At 46.1% G+C, this 18,379-nt stretch overlaps 1 protein-coding gene across 10 annotated transcripts in view; it reads left to right on the top strand.

Annotated features, from left to right (window-relative positions):
* The window catches only part of LOC146799811 (uncharacterized), a 373,412-nt gene that overhangs the window by 345,880 nt on the left and 9,153 nt on the right, over nucleotides 1-18,379 (top strand). For all 10 annotated transcript variants that reach the window (XM_085620688.1, XM_085620685.1, XM_085620690.1 and 7 more), the window contains one exon: nucleotides 14,303-14,398. In XM_085620688.1, the coding sequence (XP_085476814.1) occupies nucleotides 14,303-14,398 (96 nt within the window). The remainder of the gene's footprint in view (nucleotides 1-14,302; nucleotides 14,399-18,379) is intronic.

Genomic DNA, 18,379 nt, shown 5'->3' with positions numbered 1-18,379 from the left:
ATTAAAGATGGGGATCTGCTCGTTAGTAAGTGCAGGAATCGTGTCTCCTGTTTCAAAAATACTTAACATTGGTTGCCCCATTGGTAAAATTTCCGTCGAGTTTGACGTTCTCCTGGTTGGAAATTGTATCTTGGTTTGTTCCTCCCTCTCTCTGTCTGGGAGGATTGGCCATCTCTGATTTTCAGACGTTTGAGCACCATAAAAAGGCATCCAAGGTTACAAAGGACTAAAATATTATAAGGAGAAAACTTACCCATACCTAAGAGAGGATTACTTCACAAACCCCCAATTCTCACAAAGACAACAAGCAGGAACTTAAGGGAGATTTAAAAACAGACAGCCAGTTACCTTCTCTGACTCCTCAGCAGACTCTGACACCTCGGACCCAGGCGCAGGACCCAGCTCAGACCCCAATACCCCTAATTTTTTAGGGAGAGGCCAACCCTTCCAGACAGAGAGAGGGAGGAACAAACCAAGATACAATTTCCAACCAGGAGAACGTCAAACTTGACGGAAATGTTACCAATGGGGCAACCAATATTAAGAAATTTCACTTCTAAGCAAGGGACTGTCTTACGTCCCCACTGAAAGACCCAATTGGTTTAATATACAGATTGAAATCTTTCAATTTTTCAGAAAAATCAGACTGAAATCTTTTTTTCTCAATAGAGAATCCACTCCCAACTATGACACCACCAGCTTACGCCCCAAGTCTACCTTCAATCCTCCCACGGGGTCACTACCCCCAGAAGTGATTTGTTTTGAAAATGTAGTGCTCAAAGACCTGGAAAAACTAAAAAACCAACACAGATACATCCCCTACAACATTAGTCTAAAAGAAAGAGAAAGCCTTCTCAAACTTAAAGATACTGACACCATTGTCATAAAGCCTTGCGACAAGGGTGGTGGAAATGCTATCCAAGACAAAACAGCATATGACCAAGAGATCATGCGCCAGCTCAATAATGCTGCCCACTATGAACCATTGGTACATAATCCTCTCAATGAGATAAAGAATCTGAAACAAGATACTACTAAAAATGCAGAAGAACAAGGCTACATCAGCCACAATGAGTTACTTTTTTGAATAATCAAACCCCCAGAAAACCAGTACTGCACACACTGCCTAAGGTACCTAAAGATCCAGCGAACCCTCCAGGCAGACCCATACTCTCAGGATGTGGCTCCATTCTTGAGCCTTTAGGTAGATATGTTGATTTCTTCATATGTGACTTTGTAACTGACACTGTTGCTTATGTCAAAGACACAACACATTTCATTAATATAGTTGAAAATGAGAGATTCAATCCTTCTAACGAACTGCTAGTCACACTTGGCATAGAATCTCTATACACAAACATTCCTCAAGACAAGAGCACAAAAGTCATTAAAGTTCATCTCAACGCAATACCCCAACCACACAAAGTACCCACAGAGTCCATTATCTCCCTTTTAGAAATAGCCCTAACCAAAAACTATTTTTTGTTCAATGGAAAGTACTACAAACAACGCAAGGGTACTTCCATGGGAGCAGATTTCGCACCTAATTTTGCGATTCTCTACGTTGATGAAATAGAGAAAACATTCATCCTAAACCAATCCAACCCACACCGTAACAAGATCAAAAGCTGGCATCGATACATTGATGACGTTTTTATGATCTGGCAAGCTACCACATCAGAGTTAGATGTTTTTTGTCTCTGGCTGAATAGTTGCCAACCTGTCCTCAGATTTACTTACTCCTCCAGCAATACACAAATCAACTACCTGAGCGTCAATGTGGTACCTACGGAGGGGGGCCGATATACCACCTTATACAGAAAACCCACTGAACAAAATACTTTGTTGCACTACCATAGCGCCCACCCCAGAGCACTCAGGGATGGCCTACCCTTTGGCCAATTTTTGAGAATACGGAGGAACTATAAATTTCAAGAAGATTACCTGAAAGAGGCACAAATACTATGTGAAAAGCTCACTCACAGAGGCTACCCCAGACACCTTGTGAGAAGATCCATGAAAAGAGCATGGCATTCCCACAGAGAAATACTGCTTGAACCTACCCCCAAAAAGACGTTATCACGCATCACCTGCGTGACCACATTTTGTCCAGCAAGCAATCGGATAACCAAAGCTATAAAGAAACACTGGCCCTTGCTAACGTCTATCAACATTACCAAGGAGGCACCACTATTCTCATTCAAAAGAGGACGCAACATAAAAGACCATTTAGTCAGAGCTCAAAAAGCATCCAGAAAAGACAACACCCTACAGTCCTTTCTTGGCCTACCCCCTATAACAGGCCATTTCAAATGTGGTGGTTGTGCTGCATGCCCTTTCACTAGCAATACCAAAATATTTCAGTATGGCAAAAACTTGAATTTCTTTTCAAATTGCAACTCCACCAATGTAATTTACTGTATCCAATGTCCTTGTAACCTCACCTATATTGGCCAGACTACGCAAAACGTGAAAGCAAAAATATGCCAGCACAGAAGCAGAATTCGCCGTCAAGTCACCTCTGCCCCTATCGTGGAACACTACATGGAAAAAGGACACTCGGAACAGGATCTCCGCCGGCAAGTGATTGACATGGTCCATTCAAACAACAGAGGTGGAAACCCATTGCCCATCCTAAACAGACTGGAATGTAAATGGAAGTTTAACTGTCGGTCCATAGAAAATGGCCTGAACACTCTTGACGATTGGAACTTGATTCTGTGATCAGTGATTTTCGCACATCATTCTTTGCTATCGCTACCTAAATGTATCAGCTCACGATAATGGTTCTCTATTTTAATATTGTTTTTATGCACAATTTTAGTAGCTGTAATGTAACCCCTTTTCACTCAATCTGTAACTCTCCTACAATCCAGGCTCGTTTCATATCTCTTCATTACTGTTCCTAAATTCCCCTTGCCATTCAAGTGGACATTGCCCCCCTTGGTTTTGTCTCCCTCACCCAATATGGCCGCCGCCTTCGACTCCAGTGGCACCTACAGGAACCCCTTGTCTCTTTCTAGACACATGCGCAGTATGTCAAGGCGCTTCCATTAGTAGGTACGCTTCACTCTCTCCTGCCGCGTTCCCGAGTCATTGCGAACAGCGTCGTCATTGAGTGACTTTCCTCCATGGATCTTCCATCATTAAGTAAATGGATGCTCCTCTTCTTGACATGCGCCCTCCCTCCGGCGTTCCTACCCTCACTAACTGCGGTTTATACCCCTCCAGATGCCTCCGGACCTTAATCGCTACGGCTCTGGACCCTCTCACGCTACTCCACCCATCTCAGGCGCACCGTGCGTTTTGCTAATTAATCCCCATGATTGATTCCCAGCCTTCAGCACCTTCTGAGAGACTCTGAGCAAGCTCCTGAGTAAGTAATTCACATGCGCTTACCTCCTCTAAATCTCCCACCCCCCGGCTCTAATCCACTCCTTGTTTCCCCTGGCCCGTAGATATCTACTTGAACGGCGACGGGTCTCCCATTAACTACAGCCCCACGTGGCTTCCATCGGTCAGATTTTTTGGACCTCTATCTATCTGGAAGTAAGTCTTTATTTTGCACGGAATCAGATCATGGTCTCATGCAGCGAGTACCCTCCTTGCAGCGTGCTCAATTATATCCTTCACTGATCCATCATTCCCCCTCCCCTTTTTTGTTTCACCTACGCTCCACTAGTAAACTGGCAATTTCCTGCACCTGACCTTGTCATACCTACACCTTCTTCAACTATTCTTGGCTCGCTGCCACTTCTCGTAAAATTCTTTGACCTTGTGATTGATTCTCTTTAATGAGGTTGGCTGCCCTACCCAGTCCACCCTCAATTTTTGTTAATCGCGCTAATTAATTGTGTCTTCATGATTAGCTGACCAAGTGATTGTAGATTGAAATACTTGGACACAGGTTCAATTTGTTTGTTTCTTTTCTCTCGTTTAGATTCTACTTGCTCACACTAATTGTCCTGATGATGATCTTAATGTAAAAAGATTGAAACGCCGTCGACCTCACAATCAAAACTCCTTTACTGCATTAACTTAATTAGGAGTTTTGCATATTGGTTTCAATGCGATGTAAAGTTTTTATTGTCACAAGAGCACTTTCACTTCACGCAGTTCCACTCGTCTATGTGTGAGCACCAGAACTATTTGTAAATAACTGAATGATATTCCTTTTTATGATGTTAATAAAATGTGATGTCATTCTAAAAGCTTGTGTCCACACATACATTGCTTACTGAGTCCATTTAGGATTCAGTTTACATTTAACCTTCAGTGAGTCGCACTCCGAATAAGTAATTAGTAGCCATAGCTACTCAAGGACCACTTTAGGCCTCACCTAGACCATTGTTTTTCCTAAACAATTACTACCCCAGGTCATAGTATTGTGGGGTCCCCTTGTTCTTATACATATTGGGAAGGAGGAAGGTATTGTCCAAGAAGAAAAGGGCCAGAACTCCTTGGGTAGCTAAGATTGCAGAATCATTTGCACAGTTCGTGAAAACTCTACACAATTATTGATGTATAAAAGAAAAATAGTTGGGGCCAAAACACAAGCACGGCGCACCCCTTTTATAATGGCTGTTTTCTCAGTCAATTCACCGTTTGGGCCTCTGTGAATCCGTGCATAATTCCCCACATCAAGGCGCATAATAATATGGAGCGGACTACTAGGAATTCCCAGACCAGAAAGTAACTTCCATAATCTGCCTCATGGGACCAGATCAAAAACTGCTCGAAGATCAATAAAAGCAACAAAAAGTGCCCCCCACCAATGTCTACTGTCTTCCACTTGGCCATCGAAAGTCGAAGACCTGGTCTACAGTTCCTGTCTTAGGTCTATATCCAGCCTGCAAGTGGGTGAAAATCGAGTTCTCAATCTAATCCAATAGGTTCCCCAAGACCTGCTTCCAGATGATCTTTTGCAAGTTGTCTAGAAGACTGATAGGGCGATAGTTAAGTGGGCAATTGTGACTTCCTTTTTTGAAACCGAGACTATCTTGGCTTCCTTCCACGTTGTGGCATTGCGGCAACAGCTGTGAGTGCATTGGAAACAACATTCATATAGGGCACTCATATATTTGGATTGGATATAAAAAGGTAAGATGAAATCTTGTCCTGCCTGGAAGCCTTCCCTTCTTCTGCGAAGATACCACTGCTGGGTAAAGGAAACTGGGGGTCAATCAATCAGGAGTTGTAAAGTACGACTAATCACCCAACAGGGTATCCAGGCACTTGCTGGTCCCGGTGGCTCATTTAAATAGCTAGGTCTTCAGGGCTCCAAGGAATTCTGGAACTGAGGTGATGTTCTGGAGTTGCGTAGGGAGGCTGCACAAAAAACACAGGTATGTGCAAGGAGAAAGCAGTGAGAACGAGGGAAGGGAAAGGAGAAGTCACACAAAAAACGGGGGAAATACAGGACAAATCAGTGAGAACAAGGGAAAAGCAAGGAGAAGGCACTCAAAAGATGGGGGAAAAAGTAAGGAGAAGACAGGAGCAGGAGTGATGAAGCAGCACAGTGAGAGATGGGCCTGGGACCTGCTCCCAGACCCAGTGTAGCAGCTCAAAAATGTGGACAGTTCCTTCCTCATTGGGAGTTTGTTTTTGAATGGACTGTGACGAAAGGCAGTAAAGGTTTTTAAAACGAGCTGCCCACTCATTCATCTGGATAGACATCTCCAAGGGTTTGGCCAAATTCCCACAAACCTGGCTGACTATCCGTCAGAATAACTTGAGATCTCCATCAGTAGAGGCCTCTAAGAGGTCATCCTAATGTTCGGGGCTCCCAATTTACTTTGGCAGTTCTTACTGAAGCCCTATATTGGATTCTAGACTCCTCAATCCCATGCCTAGCTTCTATTTATTTTTTTTGCATTAAGAAGAGTGTCCTTTGCCAACCTGTACTGTGGTGTATACCACTCGTGGGATCTTGCGTTCCTAGGGGCCTGCTTGTAATTCTTCACAAAAAATATCTTAGAGCCCTGCAAATCAATAATGTGCCCTTCAGCGATAATGTCACAGTTTTCCCAACTTTCAAGCACCATAGCCATGCAGATAGCCACGTTGGCATAAATGACTAAAGTCGCATCAGAAGAGGAGCGTGCAGCGTTCCACTTCACATTCCTATGGTTGTTAGTCACCGCCAGTACATTCTCGGTCGGCTTAATAGGCATTAGCATCGCACATGGTTGCAAGTCCAAACAGTTAAAATCAGTGGATTATGGTCACTCTCACCCCTACATATCACTGCCATATCCCACATAAATCTCCATATCCTGATGTCTAGAATAATATAATCGATGTGGCTGGAGTACACCCCTCTTAGGAAGTTGGGAGCAGGAGTGGCATCGGAGAGAGAGCTGCCATTACATGCTCGAAGGCCGTGTGTAAGGGTTTGGTCGACCATTTGGCGAGCAACCATAGAGAGGTGACTCCTCACAAGGGATATTAACTCTGGAACACAACCTGGGTAATGCTATATGGTTCGCAGGTTAAGTTCAGGTCACCTGCAGCAATGACATAATGGGACCTGATATGTGGAGCCAGGATGGCTTCCAATGAGTGAATAGTTGGAGGTTCCTTCTGGTCACCGGAACTCCAGTTATAGATGTTAATTAACAAAAGAGGTATTCCTATGGAGGGGGTTGTTATCAGCCCTTGGATGGACAACAAAAAAGGCAACTCCATTATGGAGCATACCAATGTAATATTCAGCCAAGCAAGCAAACCAGCCAATGGTCGCCTAACAGCAGGGACATAGTAGCTCTTAAATACAAATCTATTAACATTTTCTACGACCGATGTCTCCTAGAAAATACAAATCCCTCATTCATCAATAAATTGACCCCACTCTGAGTTCCCTAATTTTGACTTAATCCAACATTCCAACTAAGAATAGTTGTAGTATGTGGTATGTTGCTAATACGACAGGATATGTCACTGCTATGTCTGTGTCAACTAATGGAGAGTCAGCTAAAGCTGTTGTGATTGCTGGCAATGTATCTGAATGTGAGCTAGTCTGGCTTTACTAGCAACCAATTTTGGAAACACAATCCCGACTTACAACAATGGGAAGTAGATGGAGCAGTAACATCTGGGGCTTTATGGGTAAGAGCAAATCAATCAGTCTATGAGAATCTACTGGGTGCCAGAAATTCGTTTGCTGTGGGAATACAGAAGGGAGACGCAGTGGGGTGATGGGTTGGATTCAAAGACTCTGGTGATGGTAAAAGTAACAAAATGGAAGGGGTTTAACAGTGCCCTGATTTACCAATGTTTGGGCGCACATAAACAATGGTACCCTGGGGAATAGTAGAATGCCACGCAAGGACAGAGTTGTTTCCTTTTTCTACCTACAACCCATGATGAGGGTCGCTGTAGACTGATGCAGGATGATTGTCTGTCTCCGAGTGGAACCTTCTCTTCCACACTGTTTTAATTTGGCAAGAATTATTTCTGTTGAACATTATTATATTTGCCTCTTATAAATAATTACAAATATTTTTTTATATGTTAAAGGACATGGAATTATTGTTGTGTCCTTCCTGTCACCTTGGCTCACCCTCCATTATTCACTGTTCCTCTCAGCAACGTCCTGTCATCTCTTAACTTATTTTTGCTCTGCAACGGTACAGGAACAAGAGGCCATCATAGCCTCCTAGAATCAGTTGTTAAAAGGAGTTTTGTAAAACAGGCCATCTCAAGTAAATCTTATTGCGTGCTCTGGAGGGTTCTGCAGTTTGCCACCGACACTTGGTGTTTGTTGGAGTTTGAAATATCAAGCCACAAATGATGTGCAGAAATCTGAAATATCTATTTTTCTGATCTATGATGACATCTTTCTTGATGTTCATGTTTTAGCTTTGTTCAAGATTGTGTTGCAACAACCGGTTCTGTGGTGGTAAAGTGGTCTATTTATACTTTTCTTTGAAAGCTTAACTTTTTTCTCCCCTTTGTGATTTCATAACCCAGATACAGGATTTTCAGAATTCATCTCTTGGGCTTGAGTTCAAGGCCATACAACATGGCAATAACACACTGCTGGTTTTGTTTCACATTCTTCGATTGCTTGCAGTATTTGAGGACGGATGTCTGTTTGGCCTTAGCTATTCTTAGACTGTTGGCAGTGTATGAGAACTGACCTGTATGCCATTCCCCAGACATAGACTAGAGGCAGTATTTGAGGCTGTGTGCTTAACTCAATTGTAGAGTTTGGGCAGTTTTTGAGGATATACCTCTTGGTGCCTCTCCCCATCAATTGCCTGTGAGCAGTGTTTGAGGATGGGGAATGTATTTTCTCCTCAATTATAGACTTTGGGCATTTTTTTTGGCTGAGACTGTGTGTGCCCCCTCCACATTCATAGACTGGAGACAGTGGTTGAGGCTGAAATTGTGTGTGCCCACTCCCTGTTAAAGACTATGTGCAGGGTCTGAAGCTGAGCCTGTTTATGTTCCTGCCGTTTCAAAGACTGTGTGCAGTATTTGAGGCTGGGGCTGTGTGCTCCTCTTCGCATTCACAGACTGCGAGCCGTGTCAGAGGCTGAGATTGTGTGTGTCTGTCTTGTTTATAGACTGTGAGCAATGTTTGAGGCTGGGGCTGTCATTCATAGACTGTGGCCGGTTTCAGGCTGTGTGCGCCCCACCCCATTCACAGACTGTGAGCAGCATTTGAGGCTGAGACTGTGTGTACCCGCCTCCTTCATAGACTGTGAGCAGTGTTTGAAGCTGGGGCTGTCTGTGCCCACCTTCTTCATAGACTGTGAGCAGTGTTTGAGGCTGGGGCTGTGTGTGCCCGCCACCTTCATAGACTGTGAGCAGTGTTTGAGTAAGGAATGTGTCTGCTAGTCCTTGTTAATAGACTGTAAACAGTGTCAGAGTTTGGGGCCTTGGGTGCCCATCTGCATTCATATCCAGCAGGTAGTGTTGGAGAATGACGTCATGTGTGTTCCCACATTCATAGGCAGAGCAGAGTTTGATGCTGTGGCTCTGGGTGCCCACCTCCTAGTTATAGACTGCGGACACTGTCTCAGTGTGGAATTTGTCCCCAACCCAAATCATAGACTTTAGACAGTGTTTGAAGATGCCGCTATGTGTGCCATTCCGCCTTCATAGTGTTTGAGGATGCGGCTTTGTGTGCCCCCACTTTCATAGTGTTTGAGGATGCTGCTTTGTGTGCCCGTCCGCATTCATAGTGTTTGAGGATGCAGCTTTGTGTGCCCGTCCGCATTCATAGTGTTGGAGGACGCAGATTTGTGTGCCGTCCGCGTTGACAGTGTTTGAGGATGGTGTCATGTGTGCCCCCACATTCATAGCGTTTGAGGATGCAGCTTTGTGTGCCCATCCGCATTCATAGTGTTTGAGGATGCAGCTTTGTGTGCCCGTCCGCATTCATAGTGTTGGAGGACGCAGATTTGTGTGCCGTCCGCGTTGACAGTGTTTGAGGATGCAGCTTTGTGTGCCCGTCCGCATTCAGTGTTTGAGGATGCAGCTTTGTGTGCCCCCACATTCATAGTGTTTGAGGATGCAACTTTGTGTGCCCGCACGCATTCAGTATTTGAGGATGCAGCTTTGTGTGCCTTCCACATTCATAGTGTTTGAGGATGCAACTTTGTGTGCCCGCCCGCATTCAGTATTTGAGGATGCAGCTTTGTGTGCCCCACATTCATAGTGTTTGAGGATGCAGCTTTGTGTGCCTTCCGCATTCATAGTGTTTGAGGATGCAGCTTTGTGTGCCGTCCGCATTCATAGTGTTTGAAGATGCAGCTTTGTGTGCCCGTCCGCATTCATAGTGTTTGAAGATGCAGCTTTGTGTGCCCGGCCGCATTCAGTATTTGAGGATGCAGCTTTATGTGCCATCTGCATTCACAGTGTTTGAGGATGCAGCTTTGTGTGCCCGTCCGCATTCATAGTGATTGAGGATGGTGTCATGTGTGCCCCCACATTCATAGCGTTTGAGGATGCAGCTTTGTGTGCCCATCCGCATTCATAGTGATTGAGGATGGTGTCATGTGTGCCCCCACATTCATAGCGTTTGAGGATGCAGCTTTGTGTGCCATCCGCATTCACAGTGTTTGAGGATGCAGCTTTGTGTGCCCGACCACATTCATAGTGTTTGAGGATGGTGTCATGTGTGCCCCCACATTCATAGTTTTTGAAGATGCAGCTTTGTGTGCCCGGCGGCATTCATAGTGTTTGAGGATGCAACTTTGTGTGCCCGCCCGCATTCAGTATTTGAGGATGCAGTTTTGTGTGCCCGTCCGCATTCATAGTGTTTGAGGATGCAGCTTTGTGTGCCGTCCGCATTCATAGTGCTTGAGGATGCAACTTTGTGTGCCCGCCCGCATTCAGTATTTGAGGATGCAGCTTTGTATGCCCGTCCGCATTCATAGTGTTTGAGGATGCAGTTTTGTGTGCCCGTCCGTATTCATAGTGTTTGAGGATGGTGTCATGTGTGCCCCCACATTCATATTGTTTGAGGATGCAGCTTTGTGTGCCGTCCGCATTCATAGTGTTTGAGGATGCAGCTTTGTGTGCTCGTCCGCATTCATAGTGTTTGAGGATGCAGCTTTGTGTGCCGTCCGCATTCATAGTGTTTGAGGATGCAGCTTTGTGTGCCGTCCGCATTCATAGTGTTTGAGGATGCAGCTTTGTGTGCCCGTCCGCATTCATAGCGTTTGAGGATGCAGCTTTGTGTGCCGTCCGCATTCATAGTGTTTGAGGATGCAGCTTTGTGTGCCGACCGCATTCATAGTGTTTGAGGATGCAGCTTTGTGTGCCCATCCGCATTCATAGTGTTTGAGGATGGTGTCATGTGTGCCCCCACATTCATAGTGTTTGAGGATGCAGCTTTGTGTGCCGTCTGCATTCACAGTGTTTGAGGATGCAGCTTTGTGTGCCGTCTGCATTCACAGTGTTTGAGGATGCAACATTGTGTGCCCGACCGCATTCATAGTGTTTGAGGATGGTGTCATGTGTGCCCCCACATTCATAGTTTTTGAAGATGCAGCTTTGTGTGGCCAGCCGCATTCATAGTGTTTGAGGATGCAGTTTTGTGTGCCCATCCGCATTCATAGTGTTTGAGGATGCATCTTTGTGTGCCGTCCACATTCATAGTGTTGGAGGATGCAGCTTTGCATGCTGTCCACATTCATAGCCTGCAGACAGTGTTTGAGGATGGTGTCATTTTCCCCCCCACATTCATAGTGTTTGAAGATGTAGCTTTGTGTGCCGTTCGCATTCATAGTGTTTGAGGATGTACCTTTGTGTGCCCATCCACATTCATAGTGTTTGAGGATGTACCTTTGTGTGCCCATCCACATTCATAGTGTTTGAAGATGTAGCTTTGTGTGCCCGTCCGATTTCACAGTGTTTGAAGATGCAGCTTTGTGTGCCCGTCCGATTTCATAGTGTTTGAGGATCCAGCTTTGTGTGCCCGTCCGCATTCATAGTGTTTGAAGATGCAGCTTTGTGTGCCTGGCCGCATTCAGTGTTTGAGGATGAAGCTTTATGTGTCCGTCCGCATTCATAGTGTTTGAGGATGCAGCATTGTGTGCCCGTCCGCATTCATGGTTTTTGAGGATGCATCTTTGTGTGCCCGTCTGCATTCGTAGTGTTTTGAGGATGCAGCTTTGTGTTATGGAGGCTGGGCCACTGAATACTGATCCCTGTTCATATCCTGCAGGCTGTATGCTCTGGTCGCTATCCATATACTGTGAGCAGCATTCGAGGAAGGGGCAACATGTGCCCATCCCCATTCACAGACTGCAATCAAGTGTGTCTCTCTACATTCATACACTACAGATAAAGTGTAAGGATGATGCCCTTTTGTCCTGATCCTCATTCATAGACTGTGTGCAGTGTTGGAGGCATTCACATACACGTCCGCTCTTCTCTCCTCCCTCACTCTTTCCACATTACCAACCCATCTGCTCTTACTTTCCATTATTGCTCCCTCCCACTCTCATTCCCCTTAACAACACATTCTGATCTGATTTACTGTCCCCCCGTTCGTCTTTCAGCCTCCTTTCGCACAACATAAACATCAAGTTCGAGGCATGTGAGCTGTAGATCCCCATCTAATGTTGGGTCCAGATGTTTGCACTTTGTTTTTCTTCGAAGAAGTCTTCCTAGTCATGAGGTAGGTGACTTCTCCCTTGTGTGATAGTGCGCATGGTCATCAACTCCATCCTCAGTTTTTTTTTTTTCCGCCATTGGGTTCGGATGTTACCAGCTACGCTCCGGTTTGACGCCGATCCTTCGGTTCTACTCGACGTGTACAACATTCACCCTCGACGGTATTGTTTCCGATCGCATTCCCCTTTCTTCGCTTATCGTGTTATATCTAAAAACTAATTTCGATCGGAGAGCTCATGGTAGTCCGTCGGGCCTAACCCTCGGTTCGACTTGCAGTCGATGAAACAAACTCCTTTCAAGTTCTGTCCTCAGTGACACGTGAAATACCCACACACCGATCCACATAGGCTTCTGCAACCTGTTTGTCGCCAGAACACAGTAAACAAGACTGCGACGTGTCCAGACAACAAGCTAATGTGGGACAAGCAGTACTTAGACACTCTTTCAGACAACTTCATCAGTTACAGGATAGCCACCGCTAATGGGAGACTGCTGTATAGTCTATGCTTCAGCATGTGATCTATTGTTCACATGCCTCGAGCAGAAAATGCTACTTACCACAGTATGCATCTGTCCATGGCATGTAGAGCTATAGAGTCACATGTGCCCACCCACCTCCCTGGGTACCTGTAACTGCTATAGTTGTCTGTTTACTAAACATACACTTGGTCATCTCTATTCTTTACTACTCCATTCTCTCATCCTCTGACGGGAAAACAATCTGAAGATGGAGCCGATGACCATGCGCACTATTACCCGAGGGAGGAGTCACCAACCTCGTGACAAGGAAGACTTCTTCGAAGAAAAACAAAGTGCAAACATCTGGGCCCAACACTAGATGGCGATCTATGCTTCAGCATGTGACTCTATAGCTCTACATGCCAAGAACAGATGCATATTGTGGTAAGTAGCAATTCCTTCTTTCTCCAGACACCGCAAACTTGGAGGCCTTCCCAGCATTAGACACTCAGTGCACGTGTTTCATTTGCTGGTTTGTGGACTGGTAATACATTATGATGTATTGTACTGCAAAGAGGTGCATGTTCAGCACTTTCTAAAATGAAGCAACGTTAGGGCAGGTCTGATGGATACAGGGTTGCTGGTGCATAGATGGAAAAGTGCAAAAACAACAGTTGATGGACAGAATGCAGAACAATGTCATACATTCACCCCAGTACAGAGATCTGGGCCTAAATCCATCGTTTTTTTGCTCACCATGCCATTCCAGTTTGAACCCAGCCATATGCAAATCAGTCTTGACCCTGTGCCTCATGGGAACAGTCCAGTCAGAACTGCCAAGCCAGGTCCTCCCTGGACTGGAAACAAGCATCCTAGGACCGGTTTCAACCCTCTCCAGCCAGGATGGCTTGATTGCAGAGGTATGGAGAGCACGGGACCCATGTCTGGGCATAGCCGTCCCACTCAGGGTGACAAATGCAAAAACAACAGTTGTGTGTCTTTTGTATAGATGGAGAAGGCCAGCTGCTTTTTCGTCTTTTGTTCACTTGTCCTCAGTCTGATTGTCTCCTGCTGGTGTGCCAAAAACCATCAAAGATGGCGAGTTTGTCTACTAGATAAGGGGGTGCTGGTTGTGATTGCAGAAAAATTAAAAGGCAGGAGCAGGGCTGCTGTTTTGTGTATGATGCCTGCATCAAGCTCTGAGCTGTGGCGTGCATTAAATAAAGTCCTTACCAGGAGCCCAGTACCCTACATTTTCCCTACAAGAGGGAGATTGCCTGCACTGCACCTTGGCTGCAGGCCAAATCCTGGAGGTCCATACGTATCACCTTCAAGTCGGTGCATCAGGGACGATTGTTGTCTTAACCGAATTAAGCATTCAAAGATGGATGAATCGAGGACCCCACCTGCCTTCAGGCTGCTTAATCCACTAAGGCTGAAGTGTCAACGGTCAATTGAAAGTCATTGTGATAAGTATCGCTATTTGCATATTGTTAGACCAACGCCACAGTCACCACTATGCCTGCTGCAGCCAACTAAGCTTGTGTCACTAGATTTTGGAAGATTTCGTTTTGTGCTGCTCCAACCCACTCACTTGCTTGTTCTGCAATTCATATTGTGGAGCCTTACTGTAGAAAGATGTTCATTTTTGGTTTTGCCTCTCAGTTTCGTTTTTTTACCACATGTTATATATAGTGTATTCTCGTTTCAGAGGTTCCAGTTATTACAGCTGTTTTTTCACTGAGTACGAAACAAGAGGAGGAAATATGTTTACCGAAGACGCTAGAGCCTAAGAAAAGAACTACGGGTGAGCACAAAAAACATAACATTAATTGCAATATGGTAGACATGGGGGTGATCACTCAACTTCTTTTTAAATAGTAAACTAGTCATTTGTAGGGAAAACATTGATTATTGTGGAAGCTTGACAACATGAAAAGATCAATATATACATAATGTAGGTTTGCAAAAGTACAAAAGAACCTTCCACATGAGAAGATTTTGAAAACTGGAGGTGATGTTTGTAAAATAATTTGGCACAAACGTTTTTTCTTTAAACAAACAACACAGGTGCACCAGAGATAGACTTAGAGAAAATTTTTTATAAAATCCATGTCCACAAGTATTCTTCCAGGTTCTTCTTTTATGGACTATTTACAACGCTAACAGACTCACTGTGCCCTGAAGAAGTCCTTTTGATAAGGATGAAATGCGTCGGCTGTGTTCTGATCATCTCGATCACGTTTTAAAATGTTATTGAAATAAAAGAAGAACCTGGAAGAATACTTGTGAACATGGATTTTATAAAATTCTTTGTCTAAGTCTATCTGTGGTGCACCTGTGCTGTTTGTTTAAATTGTTATGTTCGAGGCATATGAGCTGCAGATTACACACTATGCATAGATCGCCATCTGATGTTGGGCCTGGATGTTTGCACTTGTTTTTGTCCTGGAAAGTCACGAGATAGGTGACTCCTCCTTAGGATCATAATGGGCATCGGCTCCATCCTCAGATTGTTTTTTTCCGCCATTGGGCTCTGATGTGTTTTTCGCGCTCCAGTTCGGAACCGTTACCGATTCCTGTTTCGACGTGCAATCCTTCACCCTTTCGACGGTATTGTCTCGATCGTGAACCCTAATCGGCGCGCATCTCTACAAGTTTTCAATTCCGGTCGTCGAAGCAGGCCTTCGGGCCGACCTGAGCCTTGGCATCTGGCTCATGGAAAGGACGCCTTTCAAAAAGTGTCTTCGATGTGGGTCAAAGTTTCCCCACACCGATCTGCATGAGGTGTGTAACCTCTGCCTCTCTCCGGGGCACGAGGCCAGAGACTGTCCAGCTTGTGCCTCTTTCCGCTCGAAGAAGACCATCCAGGACCGACGAGCTCGAAGGACCATGGCTCGCTCGTTGACTTTGATCCCCGACGACATCTTCAGAGAGGGCGTCGATGTGCCAGAGGAGCGGGTCGAAGAAGGCCTCATCACCGCCTCCGAAGCTGATGACTCCGTCGAAGAAGTGACTCCGACTCAACGGGTCGTAAGCAGAGAAGTCGACCCCGACCCACTCCCTACAGCAAAAAAGGCTTCGGTCACACCTTTACCTTCGGGCTCAGATGCACACCGACACACTGCTTCCCATGCCCCGCCCTCGGGCCCGACAAACGAGCCTACCAAGCCTTCCGGCGACTCAGGCTCGAGTCTGCCTGCCACCGGCGCCGAAGCCCAATCATCGGCACCGAAAAAGAAGCTCCACCCATCCTCCGGGCTGACCGCTGCTTCCACCCCGAAGGCCTCGGCTCCGAAGACACCAAGCAGTGACTCCCCGGCACCGAAAAAACACTCTGAGTCGACGAAGAAGCCACTCCCCAAAAGTTCGGACTCGCACTCTTCGGAGCCGAAAAAACCATCGACACCGAAGAAGCACACAGAGACTGGTAAACCACACGGCTCCAAGCCCAAAATCGCTCCGGAGCCGGCGCCGAAAAAGCCCTCGATATCGACACAGTCGACACCGAACAGCCAACCTTCTTCAGAAGAGCTTCGACCAGACCCTCAACAAAAAACTCTAACTAAAGACCCTAAAACTGGTCAATTGACTTGAGTTCCAGGAAAAGACCACTGGAAATGCCTGCACCAGCTCCACCACCTAAAAAGAGGGACATAGGCACATCACCTCTTAGAGTCCCTTTTCCACCTCCTCCTCCACCTCCCCCACCACCTCGTTCTCCTACGTAATCCCCTACACCAGTAGACGATGACGACACATATGATGACACAGGGGACGGTGCGTACGACCTGCCACTAGGGGACCCCAGTCCACCAACTTCCCCTGACCCCTGGGATAACTATAATACGCCTGATGCCCCTAATGTCCCGCAAGATGACATCTACCCCTCTAGGCCTTCCCCACCAGAAGACACCATGGGTTTTAATCAGCTGGTACACCAAGCTGCCCAGTACCATGGGGTCGATCTACATACAGAACCGGTCGAAGAGGATTTTTTAATGGACACTTTTGACACCACCCAAAGGTCCACATCCACTTTACCCATGCTCAAAGGGGTTATTAAACACGCTACAGAGGTATTTAAGGACCCTGTTAGGGCTAGAGTCATCAATCCTAGAATTGAGAAAAAATACAAAGCTGCCCCTACAGACCCAGCTTACATTAAGGGCCCTGTTCCATTAGACTCTATGGTGGTCTCAAATGCTAGAAAGAGGGCTAACTCGCAAACATCAGGTGATGCAGCTCCGCCTGACAAAGAGTCTAAACTCCTGGACGCCTCTGGCAAAAGAACAGCGTCACAGGCAGCTAACATTTGGCGCATCGCAAACACTCAGGCCCTGTTAACCAGATACAATAGGGCTCACTATGATGAGTTGGAGTCCCTACTACAACACCTCCCGGACAAATACAAAAATAAGGCCATCGACCTCATACAGGAGGGAAAAATTATCACCAACACCTCCATCCGGTGCGCTCTCGATGTGGCAGATACAGCATCTAGAGCAGTAAACACAAGTGTTCTTCTCCGCAGGCACGCGTGGCTACGCATTTCCAGTTTTAAACCTGAGGTGCAAAGCCTTGCTATCGCAAGCTCCCAGACGTTCTTTTCGTCACTCATCCTACAAAGGCAACTCCAGGGGCTACTCGTCTGATAACCAATCCACCTCTTACAAGGCTCCCACCCAATCCACCTTCACCAGAGGTTATCAAAGAGGAGGATACAGAGGCAACAATAACAAGGGCAGAGGCAAGACTAACACCACCTGCTCTGCCTCCACCCCTGCCCAATGACTTCACTCCGCTTCCTCCGGACCATTCAACTCTGGTCGGGGGAAGACTACAACAGTTCCTTCCTGTCAGGACCAACATCACCACAGACAGGTGGGTGCGACAAATAGTGCAATCAGGTTACTGTCTCGAACTTACCTCTACCCCCCAAACATTCCACCCAAACAGCGTCCAATGTCAACAGAACATTTGACACTCCTGAAATAAGAGGTAATTTCCTTACTACAAAAAAGTGCAATAGAACTGGTTCCCCTGCATCAACAAAACACAGGAGTTTACTCCCTGTATTTTCTCATACCAAAGAAAGACGGCTCTCTGAGACCTATTCTAGACCTCAGGCCACTAAATCTATACATACAATTAGACCATTTCCACATGGTCACACTTCAGCAAGTCCTCCATCTGCTTTCACAGGGCGACTTTCTGGCTACCTTAGATCTCAAGGACGCCTATTTCCATATTCCCATTCACGCAGCTCACAGAAAATATCTCAGGTTTGTAGTGGACGGGCAGCAATATCAATTCAAAGTACTCCCTTTCGGAGTCACAACAGCACCACGGGTATTTCCAAAGTGCCTAGCGGTAGTCGCAGCCCATCTAAGAAGACAACACATTCATGTCTTCCCATACCTCGATGACTGGCTCACACTCACGCGACTATCCAATTACTCCACGACATGGGGTTCACAATAAACCACACCAAGTCTCATCTGCAACCCGCTCACACGCAACAGTACCTCGGCGCCACAATAAACGCCTCAAAAGCGCTAGCCTATCCCAGTCCAGCCAGGATAGCAAGCATTCTCGCTCTCCTCACCAAATTTCAGCCGCATCACTCTTCCAGCTCGAGTGTTCATGCAGCTCATAGGGATGATGGCCTCTTGCATAATCATAGTGCCTCATGCAAGACTCCAGATGCGTCCCATACAAGAGTGCTTAGAACGCCAATGGAACCAGGCTCAAGGACAGCTAACAGATCTGGTGTTGGTAGACGGTC

This window comes from Triturus cristatus, chromosome 8 (assembly GCF_964204655.1).
Source record: "Triturus cristatus chromosome 8, aTriCri1.1, whole genome shotgun sequence".
NCBI classification, from domain to species: Eukaryota; Metazoa; Chordata; class Amphibia; order Caudata; family Salamandridae; genus Triturus; species Triturus cristatus.
The sequence above is the reverse complement of the archived record's forward strand: the minus strand, read 5'-3'. Positions and strand labels throughout refer to the sequence as shown.